The sequence below is a fragment of the Pyrgilauda ruficollis genome, unplaced genomic scaffold (genome assembly GCF_017590135.1).
Source record: "Pyrgilauda ruficollis isolate IOZ18807 unplaced genomic scaffold, ASM1759013v1 scaffold14, whole genome shotgun sequence".
Lineage (NCBI taxonomy): Eukaryota > Metazoa > Chordata > Aves > Passeriformes > Passeridae > Pyrgilauda > Pyrgilauda ruficollis.
The window spans coordinates 3,193,220-3,215,364 of record NW_024512543.1 but is presented as its reverse complement, the minus strand read 5'-3'; the positions used below and the strand labels follow the sequence as shown (position 1 = coordinate 3,215,364).

Sequence of the window (22,145 nt, the reverse complement as noted above, 5' to 3'; positions counted from 1 at the left end):
CTAATCACTAAGAACTGAATAATAATCCCACAAGGTTGGCATTAAAACTTTCTTTCTATTAAATTTTGGCTGTTTTTTTTTCCAAATGTCAGGCAGCAAATATCTAAGTTTGAGCAAAGCCAGTTGGTTTGAAAGTATTAAACTAAACAATAATAAAGTGGGGCACAGATCTGCCCCAGCCCAGGCTAGAAATTTGCACATACATTTTTTTGACAAAATACTGTTTGCTTAATGTTGTTACTCAGTGGCGGGATTATCTATGTTCCTGGGGATACTGAAGGACACTAAATACATTTGTGGTACTAACATTTCATATTCATGATGGGTATTGCAAGAGATAACATGAAACTTCAGTAACCATAAGGTGTTGGTGGCCCCACAGGTTCAACTGTGCACCAGTACACGTGGAACGAGCTACACTGCCCTGCATTTATCCATTATGTAGAATGACACAACCCTGGCATGCGAACCAACCTTGTTCAGCAGAGGCAAGACATTAATCTGATAGATTACAGGGCTGAGCATGGAGCTTGCAAGGCATGAATGTACTTACTTTTGGTGTTGGACAGGATGCAGTGGAGAGGCGAGAGGTGGCTTGGGCACGAGGAGATTCTGAAGGAGTAGTACTGAGGGAGGCTGTATCACGTGGGAGGACCTGAACACCACGAGAGATGATGGAATCTGGAATCTTAAAGAGAAGAGAGATGGAATTAATAGCAAAAAATATACTGTATGTGAAACTTACTCAAAACCTTACCTCAAATACACAGGAATACCCCACTCCTCACTTTGCACACCTCCTTATACTCCAGTGCTTGGCAGTGGTTAATGGCATACTCTCCTAATTTCAGTAACAAATGCCTAACAAATATATAAGGTCACATTCTAACTGAAGTAGCACAGAACATACTAGTTGTTCTGAAAAAACTATGAATCAAACATACCATAACAGGAAAGAATAAGAAAATAATGGTTTCCTCTTAAACCTTACACCTTTGTTTCAAACTCAACAACGACCAACAATGATTTCTACCATGGCACTAAGGGAGGCAGATTTTCCATTCACTAACTAGGGGGCAATATTCTAAAAAGAAAACCATTTGCTAGAACTTTACTGAATCCCTCTAAAGAAATGTCATGCAATGAGAAAACTTCTCACAAGAAATGTCATGCAGTGAGTAAATACTCTTTATTCCATGAAGACTTTATTTCAGCTATAAAAATTCTCAATGTAAAGCTTGTGCTGCAAAAGCTACAGGCCTCTCTGGAACGAGTGAAGGCAAAAGCATTAGAAACCACCATCCAAAGCCAACACTTGGTTTAAAATACATTATGAGGGGAAAAACAAAAATTCAGTCTTTTTTTATTTCCCACATAATATATCAGAGTACCAGTTAGGGAAGCATATCCCTCCTGACAAACAACTGGCAAACTGGTAACAATGGATGAGGAAAAGGCTGGGGAAATTAACAACTTTTTGCCTCAGTCTTCACTGGCAGCCTCTCCTGCCATACTTCTTGAATGGATGGACCTTGAGCCAGAGGAATGATTAAGCCCCACTCTAAGGATGATCAGGTTCATGACCACCTGAGGAACCTGAACATCTACAAGTCTCTGGGACCTGATGAGATGCATCCCAGAGACCTGAGGGAATAGACTAATGTAGTTGCTAAACCACTGTCCATGGCATTAGAAAAATCATGTCAGTGAGATGAAGTCCCAGGTCAGTGGGAGCAGGGAACATTACATCCATCTTAGAAGAGGGTAGAAAGGAGGAACTGGGAACTACCGACCTGTCAGCCTCAGCTCTGTGCCTGGGAAGATCACAGAAAAGATCCTCCTACAAGCCCTGTTAAGGCACATGGAGGACAGGGAGGTGATTTGAAGCAGCTAGCATGGCTTCACTGAGGGAAAATCCAGGGAAAATTCTATCACAGCTAACCAGAAAATATAGACATTCAGATCTTGGAAGGAATATACATACACATACATATTTTAAGATCTTTCTCCTCATTAAGAATTTCTTAATTCAGCCTGATATTGAAGTTCTAAGAGGAGCATCAGAAGAACCCCCAAGTCTGGGGAAAGTGGCAGTAGCAGACAATGAAAGGAAGCAAGAAAGGAAGATCCAGTGACAAGTCAAATCATGAATGTTGGGAATTTCCAGACAGGATTTTTTTAATAAATGGAGATGCTGTTACCCAATCTGTATCTAGGCATTTTGAGCATTCTTGCCTATTAAGGCTTCAGGGCAGATAGAAGCCACTGGGAAGTATGGCTTCCAGGAACAAGCTTGAATCCTAGCTTTTAGATAGGTTACATCTCCATGTAACATAGCTGTTACATTATTAAGAACATTAAGAGAGCTTTGTTGCTTGTCTTAGTGAAGTTAAAGTGACCAATCCTAATACTTGTGTCATGAAATACATGTCATTTCCTACTTCCTTGGTTCCCCTCTATAAATAATGACTATGTCTAACTTAGCAACCTTGACTCAGAAATACTGGGTTACACCTAGGGGATCTTATTTCATCATATACCCTCCTCCTCATGTTAAGAGTTTCTTTTGTTTATAACTTGTTTTAAGTTGTGTGAAAACAGATTTTATTCTCAGAGTGCCACCAACTGCCTCCTTTCTGCTCTACCGTGTTCCTAGACTGTTTTATGCCACACAGTTACTGTCTGCTCTCCTCAGAGGATCTTTCAAGGCTAAGCACTTCATGCTAAAATTTCCATGTAAATTCTGAAGTCAGCAGAGTTTCTTTTCACTATGGACAGTTACGCTGGGGATATCTTCCTCTTCAGAAACAGTGCCTAACTGGCCTCTACATGGAGTATTCTGATTTGCAAATCACATTTCAGAGATGTATCTTAGAGGAAAGTGAATCAATGATATTCCAAATTCTCAAATGGTTTGTAGTCAGAAGCATGATTTCCCTTCTGTTCACTTTTTCTCCTGAAATCCCATCTTAAATTCATCAAAGCTCAAAACAGGCTGACAATCCCCAAGATTTATATTGGCATAGATACTCCCTACATGTTTCAATGCTTCTTTTTAATGTCCCTGCCTAAAGAAAATACAGCAAAAAGTACACTTTCAGAAGAGCATAAAATAAAAGAAGACAAAGTCAAAGAAAGAACAGTTTTAAGGTTTCAAATAAGATACCTTTTGTCTACTCTCCTGTGATAAAAAGCTGCATGCATCTTGATATGATTGTGCACGGGTCCATTACTCCTTTTATGTACTCCTAGACTCCACAACATGTATAACAATATTGCTTTTGGAAATGACACCATGATTCAGTTCTCTCACGGTTTACTCTGGGTACTCTAGAGTACCAGATATTTCATACTGCCTCATACCCTTCAGGCAAGAAACATTTTTATTTCCCCACCATACTGATCAATCATTACCTTCTACAATTTTATCTGATATCACCTTTTTGCAATAAAAACCTCTCTCTGCAATAAAGTCACTGAGACAATTCCAGTTTCCCCTGAATTGTATGTGTAGTACTAATTTTTGCCTGTGAGAAAATTAAAATTTAAGTAAAATTTCAGCCATGATATTAATCAGAAAAGGAAGCTGAAGATAAAGGGAAAAGATGGTCACAGGCACTTAATTTCAATAAGAATTATTTCCAAATCACTACATAAAATGTAATTACCAGAAAATAATTAATATATAAACCTATCTAGACTGTAGAGGAAAATTTCTCACTGAGAGAATATAGTTAGGTCACAGTTACAAATTTTGCTCTTTTTCTAAAATAAAAGTGGAATGTGCTATATAAATAAGCACTCATTATTCTCTTTGAACGACTACAACCTGCTGAATTTTGTGAATCAACTAGTATGTCTATTCCATTAACAAAAACACATAAAAATATAATGTGACATAGGGAAGTTCTCATTTTTCTCACCTATATTTAGAGTGTTTTGAATTGTAATATTAAAAAAACTAAATTTAGGCAATATAAGCCTCTAATCAAGTCAACTTCTTGTTAACTCTGTTAAAGAGTTTAATAAATCCATAAGAAATTTCTGTGCGTCCTGGTGCACAGGAACCTTCAATAAAGAAGGGCAGGAATGTTACTGCATTTTGGATAGCTTGTTCTTTTAACTTTCAGTAAGTCACACTGAGCATTTATGATCTGTCTCCCTAATATTTTTATTAAGTTTTCAATTTCAAACTAATTGAATACAGAGCAAAAATATCAAAACTTTAAATGGGGCACAATGAAATTCTTAGTTCTTAGTGAAAATAGTTTCTGTTTGCACTAGCTGGAGTGGAAAACCTGTTGTAACATACCGACAAAGAAAGTAATGGATGAAGTGACAGAGAAAGATATTCACCATATCCATCAGTCATGGATTCTACAATTTTTATCTGACCTGGCCTTTCTCTGGCGTACTTTTATTTTGGTTTAAATATTTGTGTTTTCACATTAGAGAACTTTGACAAGATCATTGATAAGAAAAAGGAAAAGATATGAGTTTTTTATTCTCTTTTGCTCAGAACTGAAACAAAGATTGACAATGATGGTGAGGTAAGAAAACACTCTGTAAATGGCAATTACTATGACTGTTATACAAGAGGAAAAAAAAAGTCTTAAAAACATACAGAAAAAAACCCAATAACCTGCCAAAAAACTAACCACTTTCTGCTCTGAGTCTGAAGATCTGATTTGGATTATAGAACGCATAAAACAATAGCTCAAGAGTAATCTGCAAAAGAACACAGAAACATATATGACAGTTTAACAGTGTTCTTCATAGAGGCTGAATTAAGTGTTCTACTGATACTGAAGAATATCTTGAAAATTCTAGTTTAGTGACTCAACTCAAAAAAAAACCCCAAAAAAACCCACTGCAATAAATGTATGTAAGTATGTATATATACTATACAGCATTATCATCAGGTGTGAATTTTAAAGTCTTCACATGTCCTAAGTGACTTTTCAAGAGACACAGAATCATGTTTTAAATACAGAGGTGTTAGGCTGTTTGATTGATGGCTTAAATTACTATTTGCCTAAGGGAACAGGTCATTTTTTACCACTCATTGAAATAGTTTTCTACTATTCACCAAAACCCAGTAATTTAAAATAAGCCCACTGCTTCCTGACTCCTGAAGTCTTCTGTTTTTGGGAAATTCTACCTCTACACAGGAAACAAAAATGAGGCAGAAACTGCAAGTGATGAAAGCAAACTGTGAACACCCAGTACAAATGCTGTATTATGCTGACAAAAAAACAGCGAAAAGCAGCAAAACAAGACAAAGAGGAAAAAGTTATGATTTCATAGCTCTAAAGCAGTAATGTTAGGAGATTATTTTAATTATATTCAATTATTGAGTACATTAGATGATAAAACCAGTGACTAATGAGAAACATAGGCTTTATAGCAATTATTACATCTCAGCAGATAAATGATTCAAAGCGATAACACACATGACCTTTACCTTGTTTCGCCCTTTACCTTAAACAGATGTTTTCTGTAACATGGGCTCTCAAAGATAGCACCGATGTGTCTTTGTTAGAAGAAATAAGTAACACTGTGCATACACAGACTAGGAGGCAGGCAGAGCATTTTTAGTTAGTGTTAGTGCAAAAGCCTCTTGGAAGTGTCTCTTACCAGTTCTCCTGCACTGCCTGCTGTGTGATGGCAATAACTGATGAGACCAAGGATGGGCTGTTGACCTTTAGCCATGATAACAGCTGGACTGGTAGAGGATGGATGCTTCTAATGCACAACACATAACAGCCATGAATACAGTGACAGAAAAACATGAAACTGTACAAGCACATGACCAAAAATGAATGAGGTGAAAACAACTATGACACCAAAATGCCAAGCTCATATGAACACAGCCAGTTGAAAACTCAGGTTATTTCCTGCCTTTAAAAATGGCATATATTATTTATCTTTGCCTGCACCAAAAGAAATTAAACAATTTAATATCTGCATTAATAAAGACTGATACTTGCAAATGATAATTACCTTAATTCATCCCTGTAAAGACATATGTAATCAGGATTTTCTGTATATTGGGAGATGATCTCCAGCTGCAGATGTCTTAGAAATGTCAAGATGTCTCAGATCTGAATTCACATTTCTGGAGTTAGAATATTGCTGCTTTGGTTTAGCAATTGTTTAATGTAATTTTGAATTACTTAGACTTTCAATTCTCATAATAGGAATTAAAAGCACAACTTGTGGACTAGATATAGAATAAAGAAGTCTGGAAAAAACTGTTTCCAAACACACAGTGATACATTATCTTTCCATTCAAAAACTGAACACATAAAAATGAGGTCAATATTTATACATCTCTTGAAATAGTACAAAAATTCTTGGGAAGATATTTAAAAGTTGAATTCAAATTATTTACAAGTGTTACCTCTTTTTCTTCATTTGCAATCTCCAATTTATTATTTTAGTTTGAGTAGTGCTGATCTATGATTACTGGTTAAAGCAAGGCTATGAAGACTTTATGATATTTAGTTTGTTGACAGAATTTCACATCTTTTATGCAGGCATGCACATTGGAATACAGTAATCAGGATAGTTTACTACTTAAATTGTTACCTGTCTGTCATACTTTTACCAGTTTTCAGAAACTAAAATTTTAATTTCAAATCAGATATTACAGCTTGCAAGGTTTTGTTGTGATTCCTTAACATGCCGCCTACTGGACTTTGCATGTTCAGGCGTGTGAATACTTTGAATTATAAAAAGCCACTAAAACCAGTCTGTCACATCAGAATGGTATCATAAAACATATGTTACCACCAAGATAATAAATGATATTTCTCCCACTGGAATTTGAAATCACCTACCAAAAGAGAATTCATATATTTTTAGGAAGCTCTACTTCTACAAAATGTACCTGAAATAAATCTGACACGAAGACATCAATGTAGAGTCATAACATGCAAATGAACATTGGTGGAAAGTGCCTGAGACAGAAACTGAAGGGTCTCTTAAGGATAGAAGCCAGACTCACCTTAGCTGCAATGGCTGCTGCTGTTATATGTGAAGAAGAACTGTCCTCTGTTGAGGCAACTCCACTGTCCTTCTTCTCTTCCTCCTCTTCCTCACACTGCACTCCTTTGTCTTCTGTCTGTTTGTGAGGGCTGGTGGTTGGAGGAGGAGAAAGAGGAGGTGGTGGTGAAGGTAGATCTTCGAGCTCATCGTGTACCTCCTTTACTTTTACAATGGCATCCCGCAAGAGATCAATGGCGTGAGGTAGGGCTGGCAGTATAAACTGAAAGCATTCCTATGCAGAATGAGAAGAGAAACCACTATGAAAAGTTACCTGCACTTGCAAATGAGTTCACTCTTTCAATATATTTGGGATTTAAATGAATCTTTTCACCTGACCATAAATAAAACCTACCATGTCCTATGCAACTGCTCTTAAAAGATAAACGAACTCTGAAACAGATCTGTTGACCATTCTATAAATTTTTGCCTTTTTTCATGCAAATACAGTAAATTGCACAACAATTGCAATGAGCTGAAAACAAGAGGTACATTTCTGTGAATACGTAATACAGAAAACAGTTCACAACAACTGGCAGAATGCTACAAAAATTCAGAAGAAAACCATTAACTATATCCCTGCAGGGATATTAGCTTCAAATCCTTCCTATTATGCTCTCTCACAATTAGAGAACAATTCATAAGGGTTTTCATAATTATACTTTTATATAATTATATCCTTTTTATTCATGGACTTATTCTACATACTGGAAGAATGACAAACTACACTGATGTCATTGTAATGCCATGTAACTAAAAAAATAAATCCATAAACAAGCTAATTTTCAAACCTCTCCTTGTTCTATAATCTTACAAACAATTAGAAAGTTTATTTAATATGGCGAGAGAAAGCAAAACTGCAGATGCTGTGCAATTGCTCTAGCTCCATAATGGGCACCCATATAACTACCATGTACAGCTACCTGTGCTGCTAAAATATGCTGGTGCTTCATCAAATGAAAGCAGAAGCTCAGGACGTAATGTGCTGCAGCTGCCTGCTCTGACCAGGGTCTGTATGAAACTCAGGCTTCTTAAGGCTTATTCAGTAAAGTCTTGAAAAACAATCCAACTACAGAGACTCCACAACCCTTGCTGACAACATGCTTTAATGCTTAACTACCCTCAAAGCGTTTGGGGTTTTTTTCAGTGTTGTTTTGGTTTTCCACGTCTTTTCTTTTTCATCTAGAAGCTACCTCATTCAATTTGTGACTGTTGTCTCTCATTCTTCTGCCATGCACCGCAAGAAAGTTTTCTTATGTCATTTGAGGAGACTGCATATAAACATTTAAATATTGGAAAATGATGGCAGGGTCACAAGAAATAATTGCCATGGCAATGCAGTCAGGAACACACAGGTTGACAGAGAAAGCTGGCAGTACTCCAGCCCTTCAGTTTGTTTGAAGCATAGGAAGATTTTTAAAAATGTATTGCGATATTTCAGATTAATCAGAAAATTAATAATTCATAAATAGATAATGAAATAAATATTTTCAATAGACAAACAACTACATAAGCAAAATAATAAGCAAAGAATCCATCAGAAATTACTGGAGTTTATATATCTCACTTTGTTAGTAAAACATGACTCACAAGCATTGTATTTCTTCAAAGCTTCTAAATAAGAGCACATCTTTCAGTTGCTTCTTTAAGAGTAATGAATGATAAGTCAGACTACCTCATAGATATCTAAATTCTTTAAACATTCAAGTTGGCAGTGCAAACAGCTGCAGTAAACCAGATGAGTGCAAATACTTTATATAATTAATGTATATTAAAACATATTTGTAAAGATAATAAAGATTATGACTTATAATGTAACTGGAAACAGGAGAGTTATTGTGCCTTCACAGTATTACATTTTAAATGGTTTAAAATAATGAAGCATACAACTATCATTACTTTAGCAAAGAAGCAGATCTCAAGTAAGTAAGGAAAGAGAACAATCTCTGAACTGACCTCTAACTGTAATAATTGACTAATCAGAGAAGCATGTTACCCACTACACATAAAGCACTCACATAAAGCCTTGCTGGCTTGAGTGTTAATGCCCAGACTCCCAGTTAGTCCTCCAAAATCTCATGTTACATATGTAGCTCATTGTTTTAGGCAATTGTTACTACAATTATAAAATGTCAAAGACTTAATAAACATCTGGTCATTTCACACTTTGCCCGCTTCCATAATATTTACTGTCTTTTGCAAGACTAATAAAAAAAACCTCACAAAAATGGAAGATTTCTGCAGATGTAGATTCAATGGCACATGCCACCCAAATGTTCTCTGGTGAAAACATGTTTGGCATGCAGTCCATTTTTGAGGTGAAGCATTTACACTGCTGCCATTTTCCATTAATATTTTGTTAAAGAAATAGGTATACTGCTGCAATTTCATAGCTTTATATAAGCTTCTCATATGATCATATTTATACAATGGAAAGGAAATCAGCAAGTGGTAAAAGAGAAAAATGAGGGAAATTCTTGGTGACAATCTGTCCTTTTTGGTGCTTGAGATTCATCCTTTTATGGGCCAATTTTCTCCACTCTTCATCTTAAAAGTCTTTGCTAAAATCTGAGACTTTACAGATGTCTCATACTAAAAGAGATCATGACAGGACAGAGTATCATCAGGACAGGCACAAATAAAAATCAGTTTATTAGAAGCTTGCTTGTATGATGCAATCATATGACTTTTTTCTTTTCTAGCAGAATTACCTTCTTCAGGACTTACCCTATATCAAACTACTGGTAAAATACTTACTAATGCTTTTTCATTTCTTTTCCTCATTCACTTTCTGCAATTTACCTATCTCTAAAGTCTGATTGCCTCAGGACTGAAAATGACAATTGCTTCTGTGGATTAGGTGTGCTCCTGAACACAATAAAAACTATTAGATTGCAGGCTATTTCATCTCTCTCCTAATTCAGCAAAAGAAGTATTTACTTGTGAAATAACCTTCTTACTGGTGCATCATTTCTTTAAAATGGGCAGCCATTGCTATGTTAAATACATGTACATACATATGATTTCCCATGTATAACTGGAAGACTTTCAGGAAGGTATACTCCCACCTCACCATCCTCCAATGCCTCTTGTGTGTTTTGAAGGCTTTTAAATGTCCTTTAAATTACAGTCTCACTAGATTTCCAGAAACGTTGTAAGGAATTGTAGAATCATAGAAGGGTTCACACTGAGTCCTTGAACAGAAACACATCGACAGTGTATCTGAAAACCTATGGTGCCTGCTTAAGACCATAGTATTCAAAACATCTCCTCTTCAACTTTCAGGTGACAGCCCACATAAATGTGGTTTTGTACCTCCAGACAGAAGCCTGAGAAACAGCGACTTCAGGGCTGTGCTGCTACACCCATCAGTACTGTCTGCTCCGTGCCTGGGCACTCCAGGTTCATCAGATGTGCACCAGGAACCAGCTCTGAGAGGCCAGAGGTAAAGACATTTATTAACAAGGCCAGACATAGTCTGAGCCTGGAAGAAATAGATTCCTGTGACTGATGGGGGACCTTCCTCAGCAGTTTTGTATCAGGTTGGACAGATCACTTTTCAGCTTAGGAGTATCTCTGCAGAGAAGATTGTTTTTCTAGCAGCCAACTATGAAGAAATTAGTGAAAGATCTAGTCTTACTAACACACTCACACACACACAAATACCTGCTGGAGTTTATTTCTCTTCCTCTCAGCTATAGAGTCAGACAGACAACATGAATAAAGACTAAATGAAAATGAATAAAGATAGCATGAAAAAATTCTAAATTCTCCATCCAAAAAGAGCAAAACGCAGGAAGAAAACAAAATTTACAAAGGGTGAAAAGTCTGATATACACATATAGAGAAGATTAAAAAACATTCTCAAACTCTCAAAAAAATTATTTCGCTTTCTTCCCTCTTGCTGATCAAAACTGCAAAAGCTCCAGCAAGATCTACCATATACTATATATTCATCTTATTTATGTATAAAAGAGAATGATTTCTTGGAAGCTGGAGGCAACCCTCAGATAAGGTACAGCTAATTAGAGAAGAAAGGGAAAGTGTAAGAGATCATTAGACTCTTCACTGCTTGCTCAAGTGAGTGCTCTCTTGCACTACATGTAATGCTGTCCTGGTCACACAGCACCTTCAATCAGATTGGAGCTGTATGGTCCTGGGCTAAGAGTGATGGTGTGGTAACTTTACATGAACATGCATTTCAATTCACTTTTTGTAAAATTTGTTATAGTGGGCACATTCTACCATTCCAAACAAGGAGAAGTGCTCATCATAGTTCCTTCCTAGCAGATCAGTAAGAACATTTCTTACCTGTGACCCTTTCTTGCTACCTGGAAGATTAATAATGAGAGTTTTCCCTCTGATTCCACACACAGGCCTGAAATGAAAGAAACACAGACTGAAATTCTTGCATGCAACTATCTCCACTATCAAAACAAAAGGAAAGCATTTAAGATAAACTCTATGATTTATCAGATTTTGTAAACTTAATTTCCAATATATTTGCTGATTATGTTCTCAAGAAAGAAACTGGGAGAAGCTGAGGTGAAAAAGCATAAAACAAGGTTGATAGGGTCTAACATCAATTTATAGTATAAACACTGGCTAGATTTCCATCTTTATTGAGATCTGTGTATCTCCCTTAAATCTACTGTTGACTTGTGTCCAATACATTATTTGATATAGTCCCCATTTGGTCATACACATGGTTCCTTTGCAGTGTAATTGACCGTGTCAAACATTATGTCCCTGGCCAGGTAAAAATACTAAGTTGTGCCTGTTACATTAATTCAAATAGGTCCTTTCTATTTAAAGATTAAACATAAGAAAAGCAGAGAAGGAAGTTACTCTCAAGTGAAAATTGTATTTATGCAATTCATATATAATTCTTCCTAATAGTTTTCCCCTCTTCCTCAAGAAAAGGCAAGACCAGCTGTCAAAGATGGAGCTTTTATTTTTTTGTCTTTTAGAAATTTCTTTGGTGTTGATGTAAGGCTGAACACTCAAGAGCTCTAAGTTTTCTATTGGCTAGAGTTTGGCTATTCAACATTTTAGCTAAATATTAAAAAAAAAGGAAACTAAATTACAGAATATTGTCTTGAGGTTGAAAAGAGTGCTTCCACTGTTTACAAAAGCCAAGGTGAAATACCAAGGGCAGGGATATAAGAATAAGAAAAATGTAAAAGGACAAAACTAAGCCATGAAAATATGGAGGTTACAGTTCAGAGAAACTGTATGACATTCTCTTTATTGAATTAAAACCTGAGCTATAAGTCAAGATAGAACAGAAAATAAAATAATTTCCAGTTATGCCATGGTCGCATGGCATTTTTCAGCAGGGTAACAAGTATTTCCATGACAGCTGGCACAATGCTCACAAGTAAATAGCACAGAGAAGGTCACCTTTGTGCCACTAAATGAACTTTTGATATCACACTCAAGCCAGCCTGAAGTGTTGTTTTCAAATGGCACTTTGAGCATTGCATGACTCCTAGCCTATCTTTTCTCATATTGCCTTCTTTCACAATATGTACCCCCAGTTTAGAAAGAATTCCAGCTGAGGAATCTCCACTGCAGCAGAGATGAGCCTGAATTAAAGAAATGTGTTAATTTACTCCTGTTGCAGTAGTCAAGCTTACAGAGCACAAACTCAATCCAGCAAATCCCATATGTGGGTTACCGTTCATGGCAGACTTAAAACAAAGGAAACAAGAACTGTCCACAGAGCGATAAAAATGGAATAGTGGAATTGTGTTTGGCAGACAGCTCATTTAGTAGCCATCTTCTTGGCTCTTCTACTGTGCTTAAAATATTTTTTGAGCATTATAAGCTAAATGTCCGGTACAACCAACCAATAATCAAAAAAGGACTAAACCAACTGCACTAAACTCAAATTTCAGCTGCCAATAATCAGATTTAGTGGCTCAAGAGAGAAATGGAGCTGCCAAAAATTCTCAAGAGATCATGCAAAAGTAAGTAAAAGTGCTTAAGAACTGCATGGCTGACAAAAGTATTGTGTGCGCTTTCAAGAAAACCACACAGACTGTGCATGCGTTCCAGAGACTTTTAGAGAAAAATCAACAGTATTCCTCCAGATCTAGGGTAGTACAAAAAACATTTGTCTTTAACAAAGGGATTTTTTTGTCAAGCAAAGCATTTTAATACTTGATGAACAACATACAGAAAAATTCTTCACTCACCACCAAAATACTACAGTTCTAAAATGAAAAGACAGCTATTTAAGAGTGTGCATCAATATTACAAATAACCTGGCACAGAAAATACAGGAAGATACAGTCTCTAATAGGAACAACAAAGGGAATTTAATGAGACAATGCAATTACCATGAATTTGGCCCATTCACTGAAGTTAAGACTTCTAGTCTTGATAACAATGGCAGTCTTCAATGATTTGTGCACAGCCATTGGATAACAATAAGTAATTCTAGGGAAAGAGTTCACCCTATATTTTGAAGGAAGTAGTCTTACCTAGAGAGCATGCCCAGAGGTGTAACATTAAGTGATCCCATCAGCATTGCCAGGGCCATCCCCGGGGCTTCTCGCTCTATTACTTCTTTAGTGGCCTGCAATCAAAGATTAAATAGCAAACTGAGTGAACAAGTGGAAGGATAAGACAAAAATGAAACCAGCTAAAAATTAAGTAGGAATATCTCCTCATTCTTTTTTCTGCCAAGAAAAGTTGCTGCTAAATTCTCAACTGAAACACGCTATAGAGTTTTCTTTTGGTTGTGTAAAATAGGGAAAGACAAGGAGCTTGGATGAAAGACTGTTAGCAGCACTGTGAAGATTCCTATAGAAAGTTATGAAAAGTCAGGACCCTATAAATATAAAAAGTGTTAACCAACACCACAGAAATAACAACTGCAGCGAACAGAAAGGAAAAACGGCTTGAGAATAAGCAAAGAATGTAACTGCCTTCTCTTCCTCATCAATCTTGTGCATTTTCCTGTTGAGATTTTCCCAGACATGAGAAGGATGAATCAGTCTGTGCAGAAGATAGAAAAAAAATTTGCAAAGGGAAGCCCATGTAGCAGGCAGGCAGGAAAATATTAAAATGGTAATGATAATGGCCAGAGGCTGAGGCCTTCCCTTTTGATCATGTCAGCAGAACAGCAGTTCCAAACAGGCTGGTGGCTTTTTTTCAAAAGCAGTCCATACACAGTGGGCACTGAGAAGTCTGGAAGCAGAGTCTGAAAATTCTTGGGTTTTTATCCTTTTCCCAAACAGGGAATCAGATGAAAAATCATGCACAACCTTCTGTCCTTACTTCTTAACACAAATTTTCTCAAAAGCACAATCTGTCCAGTCTCCCAACATCTAAATTTACTTAGGACACAACATCTTAAAGACAGGTTACAGCCCTATCTTCTCTTCATTTCCCCCACAGTAGCTGTTGTTCAGTGGATCACATTGCTTCATGCTCTGAAACAAGATTCTAACTTATTCAGCACAACTAAATCAGTAGCAATGCTCATAAAACTGTGAATTCCATGGTATAATATACAGCCAAACTACAATGCTTTGATGGTACAACTATCAAAACAGAAATAGAAAAGAACATCTTAAGTTTAAGGACACCCTGAATAAACTGAATTTTCTTCACAGTTTGATATAGAAAAAAAACCAGGCTAATTATTTTTTGGGAAAGATTCAATTATAAATCACATACTTGTACTTTTGTAAGCTCTTAGTTTACAAATAGAAAACTAAAGTACTAGAGAAGAAAAATGACAGAATTATCTCAACAGCATCCCTTAAAGAAGGACGCTTAGATGTAAGGGTGCTTACATGGAGCAATAAATAAAACAGAAAAAAATATATCCATCAAGAGTACTGATATTCAAATGGCCATATTCTCAGACATGCTTTTGATATTTTTAAAGGAATATCAGAATATTAATTAGAAATTAATATCAGTATTAGAAGACATCAGACAGTGCTACCAGGTAAACCTCAGAGTACTTTGTTAATAAGCAAACTTATAATGTGCTCAGTTAGGGGAAGCTGGAACTTTGGTCTATAAAATCCAAGCAACTTTAATTTAGTAGCTGACACCACAGTCTCCTGGATTTCAACCATAGCATGTTGGTTTTTGGATCTGCCATCCTCTATGCAGAAACAGAAAAGTTATATGAATACAACCCAGTGACTGTGTTTCACACAGGGAAAATAAGAAATGAGCTTGGAATGATGTAGACAAAAATAAAACTCCACCATGGAGAGAGATTACCTTAAGATACCTGCTGAGGTATGAAACCATCAATCACATTAAAAATTCTTAAGACACCCAGAGACCTGATGATTTTTATAATATAGAAGATAAAGGCATTGTAATGGTGAAGAGACACTTTGCTGACCATGAAAAGGTTAGTGAAACATGGAATTCTCTGTATGTGCATACACAACAAGTCTGCATCTATGCCTTTTCATTTCAGTTAATACCATGCTTCAAAGCTATTCAAAACTGTTTTTAAATATAAAGTGCATTTTGAGATTTATTTTCTGCCCTTGAGCACAGTGACACTTTGAAGATATCATTAGTTAAAATTCTAAGCAGGCTTCAAAGGTAGTACAAGATGCAAGACAGTCCATGAACAACGATTCTGCAGCTCAGGGAGTCCATCAATGAAATTCAAGTCCATTCTCCAACTTCACAAGAAAAATGACCTTCACAAAATGTCACTGCTGGCAGGCAATGTGATTATTAAAAATGTATAGACTAAGCAACAAAATCTGAAAGGGCATGAAGTCCAAGCAGCAGTGTAATTCTCAACACAAGTTTCTAAAAATAGTTGTTTCAAAATATATATGTTTATATTTATTACTGCAGATGGACCTCTACAGACAAGGAAATGTTTTCATGTTTGCAGGCTGACTGGACTGGATGAATGTAACCAGAAAAAGCTGCTGCTAAGTAAACCACTGTTACAGTGACATCTGCTCTTGAAATTAGCAACTGTATAGTCCACTTCTGGGATTTCCTCAAATAACATGACTCAACATGTGTCCTGCACAGGAACTGAAATCACCATCACATTGGGAAGCTCTAAATTTGCTATCCATATATGAACAAAATCAGCAATGCCGCAATCTGTAACAACTCTTTTTTTCACCTAACAAGGTACCAAAGTGCAGGTGGCCAGGTTTTCTCATACTTCTTTCAATATTTTTTGTTTGAAGGAAGGGTGGAAGAGACACATCAAATCTAGATTTTCATCTGTGTCCAGATCAGGAGTTAACGGTTGGGTACCAACACTTGCCTCCATGGAAACTATTAAGGAATTAGTGACTCAGCACCTTCACATTTTACCAGTACTCTAGCAAGGCTGAATTAATACTGTTCAACCTTGTTTCATGGGCAATTTTTTTGTTGGTAGTCTCACCATCAGCCAGCTGTTGCACGCTGCAGGGGGCCATAGTGTTGGCACAGGATGAATCACAAATCAAGGCTGCTGCCCTCGGCTCTCTTACAACAGCAGTGATGACACTGTTGGGCAGATGCAGGAAAAAATGACCATGTTTCGTTCAGAGCTGTCACACTGATGCCTTAATCAGGACTGAAGCTTTACATTAATTCCTAAACCTGAGGCTGATGACTCAAGTAGGTGGAAAATACTGGAGCAAAACTGCATAAAACACTACAATGATACCAGAAAGCATTTCTGATGGATAAGCTGGTAGTGCAAAGAAAGCAGGTCCACATAGGAGTGAGTTGGAAGAGAGGGGTTCCACAGAAACACAAGTTCTTGAAAGTAAAAGCCAGAGTACAAGAGAAAGACAAATGTGGAAAGTCCAGCTTGAAGGTTGCAAAGAAAGGCAAGGTTTGTAATTTAGACAGGACAAGGGAATGTGGGAAGAAGAATCTAAAGTGCAAAGGCACAATTGCAGGAAATCCAAGCAGTAGGATTCTCATAAGGGGAGAAATGAGAATAGCGTGAGGGCAAGTGAATGAAGTGAGTGGGACGGAAAACAGCGAGGAGGTTGGAACCCAAGGAATTTTAAGTTCCCTTCAAACCCAAACCATTCAATGGTTCTGCAAAGAAAGACTGCCCAAGGCAGCCTTGACAGAAAATAGATGAGGGAGAAACTCAGGAGAAGCAAAATGGGAAGACAAGAGATGACAGAAGTGTCAGGACATGGGGGAGCCATGGAGAGACACAATGGGATTGAAATAAAATGCTGGTTTCTACTCCAAAAAGGAGAAGTAGGGACAGACAATTTAATTATTTAGGATTTACTAAGAACAACTATGAGAGCAGTATCTCTTATATTTCATTGCTATATGAATAAATGCAATTGATTTTAAAGCACATTTTTGATTGTTTACAAAGTGCCTTTTTATTGGAGTTAGGGCATTATGTTCCCAAACCAACTGGTATATTTTTAGATATCTTTGACGTAGTTGCGGTTGCTTAACAGATGGCTCACTGCCAATTGGTTTCACAGAGTTCTCTGCTGCTTCACTGCCTTTCTTTGCCTCCACATAAATTGTTAGTTCAGCTTCTAACCGGTGGAAACCCTCACATGCAGTTATTGGAGGATATACCTAATGCAGACTGATTTAATAAAAAGACCTAGGACTACTCTTCTGGAAATGTTCAGAAACTCCTTATCTTTGTCTTTCAGGTATTAAGCATAGCAAAGGTTGACCTCAATAGTAAGCAATGATCTGAGACCTTTCATATACACTGCAGCTGGTTTTAGGCAGTAATATCGTTTTACTTCTTCAACTAAAATGCAAATATGAGACTCAGAAATCATAATAAATTCAATTAAATTAAAATGACAGAGCCTCTGTGGAAAATATTATTTCTGTTGAACAAGTTAAAATCTATGACTCTGCATAGTATATAATAGAGCTATAAATGCAAATTAATGGACAAATTTGCAGATAATTTATGTTTAACAGATTACAGCATTAGCATCAATAAGATTTAATTACCTATTTGAGCTTTCCACTGCAAGCTGAAATCTTGGAAGGGCTTTACCAAAGAAATACCTATATAACCTCTGCAACAGAGCTCACAGACCACACAAGAGGAGAGAAAAACTAGAGAAATAGATCAGTCAAATATGCAACAATGTCTGTCAACCAGTTGTGTAAGAAGTGTGCACTTTAGGAATAAAAATTGCATCTCAGCCTGAAGATGAGATGCCTTCTTCAAAGTTATTCAGAACTCCTCTCCTGGAGACAACACATGTGCCAGTAATTTTTATTCACAAATCAGCTATTTCAGGTTATTGTCTACTTCCCTACTCTTATTTTGCAGGGAGAAAATAGAGCTTACTTGGAGCAAGAGTGATCAGAGCTTCTCATCAAAAAAACCACTAATCTATTTCTTCTACCTGAACAATAAGAAATACAGGTTTCAGCAGCTGGTTTCTTTCAATACATTGGAAAGTTTTTTGGATAAGGATTTTAACTCATCTCAGTTTCATCATTATGCTGTCTTTCCTTGAATTCTTCCTGTTCTTTGCCACCAATAACCTGTACGGTGATATTGTCTCTTTTTTTTTTTTTTTTTTAATGGATAAGGCATGACAGGATTTGCAGTCTTTGATGTTTTCCAAAATCAAATTTCTTTGGCTAATTACTCAGTTGTCTTAACAAATGGATGAAACTGATCACACATGCTAGTGCTGCAAAACAACCAAAACCAAGTAGGTTTATAAAAATATAATGCTAAAGTAAGGCTAAAGGGGTTCCTGTGTTTGGGCTCACAGGATGACTGGTGGTAACTAGGCAGACTTGGGGCCAGTGCTGACCCCAATACACGTGTTTGTTCTTCCTCATGCAGTGACCATCCAGCTTTGCCAATTTTACTTTACTACGAGTTTAAGAAACTCATACTGAGACTGGTGAGTCCTCGTTGGGAATTTTTGATGTTAAATGCAGCTATGTCTACACATAGACAGATACTAAGAGCACTCTCAGATATTGTAGTTGTTTTTTTTACATAAAAGAAAACAAAACACGTCTAATCCTATTAGAATGGCTTAACCTAGTGCCTTTCCCTCTTACCAGTGGTAAGCTTGATACATACTTCTCTGCTAACTGACCTGATTCCATTTTCTTTTACCTTTTCTTCTCCCAACTCAAATCTACAAACAGCCAGTTGAATGGATCCCTGATTAATGTAGCCAGCTAAAACTGAACTCTACAAACTACTGTATCTGCACACACTAATAACACACTTACACTGACAATAATTCTGCAGCACAAGAATGTTGCTTGCCCTCTCAACACATCTGCAGTGATTCTGCTGCCACCTAGAACCTAAACATCACAGAATGACCCTACAAAATTTATCAGTGCAAGGAACAAAAATGTCACAGCAGTAACTACTGTTAGATTAAATAGAGACTGTTTTCTCTATTTCTGCCCGTACCCATGATTCCTTCTGCCTGCAAATTGCCTCCTCTGAATTCTCTCCCTCCTTCCACCGGGATCCACCATACCATTTATTGCAGCCTAATGCCTGTGGCAGGAGACCCAAGTGCCAGAAGCTAATTCAGTGCCTGCCTTCTTTATAAACCGGTATCAGCAAACGAGTCTATCAGAACACTTCCACTGTGTAGATGACCACAAAAAGCAAGTACCAAACAGAGGTACCTCTGATAACACCCAATGACTTATGCATGACCAAGCTATGAATATATTTAATTCCCAATAGCTAGACCCCAAGATAATTACTTTTGTAAACAAATTATTGTTATTATTATCATCATCACCAAATAAACTGTGTATTAGTTAATAAAAATCTTAGTGTTCCTTGCAGCTTTCCTTAAAAGTCCTTGTTTTCTTCAACTGAAATCAAACTCATTAAAATATTTACCTAATAGCACTCAGTTTCTTTTTTTACTTATAGTTTGCAAAACATTTGGGGGAAGATGCTTCACATTTTATACACTACAGAGAAGCTGAAAACTTAAATTAATATACTAGAAAAAACAAACTTGTGGAATTTGTAAATTATTCTTCCACTTCTGCAGATCTAGATCTAAATTTTTAGCTAAATCTGATTGCATATCATTTATATAAACTTCATAGATTGGTGATTTGCTTGCTCATTTGTGTAATTGAAATGTTAATGAAATTGATGTATCTGGGCATCCAACCATGCACATTTTCTAAATAGCACTTCTAATACATATTGTGGCAATAATACTTTTTTATTCCTGATCACTAAACAAAGTTTTCAGATCTTAAATGTGTATAAAATATTTACACCATAAAAAGTGATCTTAATTTTATGATTCTGCCTATCCCTATACATTGTCATAAACCCACTGGAACAATCATTTTTAGTAGCTGCTAAACAAACAAGACACTAAATGCTTTTCTGCACTGTAAGGAATGCATTTAGGCTGTGCAGAGTTGGACACAGCCCACCAGATGCAGTACATTACAGCTGTCTAAAGGGGTGTGTTAGGCCAGTGTCAAAAGGCAGAGTATTTGCAATGCTGGGGAGGTCAGGAGGAGCTTGGTAAAACAACAGATGGAAAAAACCCTGCACTTTGTACAAAGAAGGGCCAGGTGTCTGCTTCCTCTTTCAGCCCTCTTTCTGCTGTGCTTCCCACTGCAACTCCACTTTGTGCAAGAACAAATCCCTTTCTGTCCAGCAAAAGTAGTATAGCTGAAGATGTCCTGGTAAAGACAATAAAACAATTCTGCTATTACAAAAACACTCTTAAATAGTTATCTGTTAATAATTACTATTATTTTAATTTTTCCCTCAGTTATTTCAAACTGCTTTGTATTAATATAAAATAGGAAATCCAGCCCAACCTTTAAATAATCCTCTAAAATTTGAAGAAAAGGAACAAAACACGAGAAGTCAAAAATTTTGTTCTCTGAAAAACAAACTCATGCAGCACAAATGAGAGAAATAAGCATGGGTATCTACACTAGGCCAATAAGAATCCTACATGACTGAAGTGACAACATAATGAGCTTTAACTAACAGAATAACAGCTAGGGAGCACTGTCTCATAAAAATATACCCTAGACAGTGTTTCTGGTTATGTATACTATCTTCTAGACTATATATCTATACCGAAGTGGAGTCAGGCTACAGTCAGCTTTCAAAACTCATGCCAAACTTAGATTCTTCTATATGGGAAGAGTGGGTGTAATTGTGGTTTGGGGAAGTATACTCAGCAATTAACCAGAAGAGAAGTAAGAACCAGAAGTTTTAACTTGCAATTTCACTTCTATAAATAAATAATTTTGCAATGTTTTAGCTCTAGCACACTGGTTACTGAAATGGAAATGTGAAACTCTTTTTTGAGAATCTCATCTGATGTTTCCTAACATTTGCTACCTTTTGCCAAGAACAAATATGACATACAAAACACTTGCACTTCTGAAACTTCAGTCAAATTCTTCCACAGTTAAGTAGCTCCTCCAAACACTTTCAGATCTCAAATCTTCAGTGTTGAAGATTTAATAAAAACAACCCTTCCCAAAATACACCTTCTGTACTACAAAGGGTGGACTAATGAGTGATAATTTTTCAGATATACACCATAGCAACAGAAGAACTACAAAAGAATACTTTCTCTTAAGATTCTCTTACACAGTATCTTTACTCCCCAAGTAAATGATAAAGCATCTCTAATAGCAGCAACTTTAAAGAACTTTTTCCATAACCTAGAAATTCATAGAAATTATTCTTTTGTGACATCCAGTGACACAATTCATGCGTTCAGAGTCTGAACAGTCATCAGTTTTGGCACATGCAAATGACACTTTCATTAGAACTGAACAAGCAAACAGATTTTGAAAGCCAAAGTGACCTACTGTTTATTCTGTCAAATTATTTCCTATATAGGACTATTTAAACTTCTGGTACAAATCACATTTTTACCCCCAAGATTCTCATGTAAACAATTGAAGCAATTCTGGTTTCTCAAACAGAAGATGAAAATTGTTTTGTTGAGACTGCTGTAGCACAGAGCACTGAAGTGGAAGACAGTAGAATTCCTAATCTGTACTGAGCGAGGAATATTAAATGTATCGAGTTTACCTTTTCCTCTGGAATTTTATTATTTAATTAATGGCTTACAGTAGTTTAT

The 22,145-nt window shown here is 36.6% G+C and overlaps 1 protein-coding gene across 4 annotated transcripts in view; it reads right to left on the bottom strand.

Moving 5' to 3' along the window:
- Positions 1-22,145, bottom strand: part of GPHN (gephyrin) — a 271,354-nt gene that overhangs the window by 88,836 nt on the left and 160,373 nt on the right. For 2 of the 4 annotated variants that reach the window (XM_041459853.1, XM_041459854.1), the window contains exons 5-9: positions 13,536-13,630; positions 11,359-11,425; positions 7,010-7,282; positions 5,638-5,745; positions 554-688 (exon numbers count right to left, since the gene is read on the bottom strand). In XM_041459853.1, coding sequence (XP_041315787.1) covers positions 554-688; positions 5,638-5,745; positions 7,010-7,282; positions 11,359-11,425; positions 13,536-13,630 — 678 coding nt within the window. The remainder of the gene's footprint in view (positions 1-553; positions 689-5,637; positions 5,746-7,009; positions 7,283-11,358; positions 11,426-13,535; positions 13,631-22,145) is intronic. The other 2 variants (XM_041459855.1, XM_041459856.1) reach the window with 1 other exon arrangement.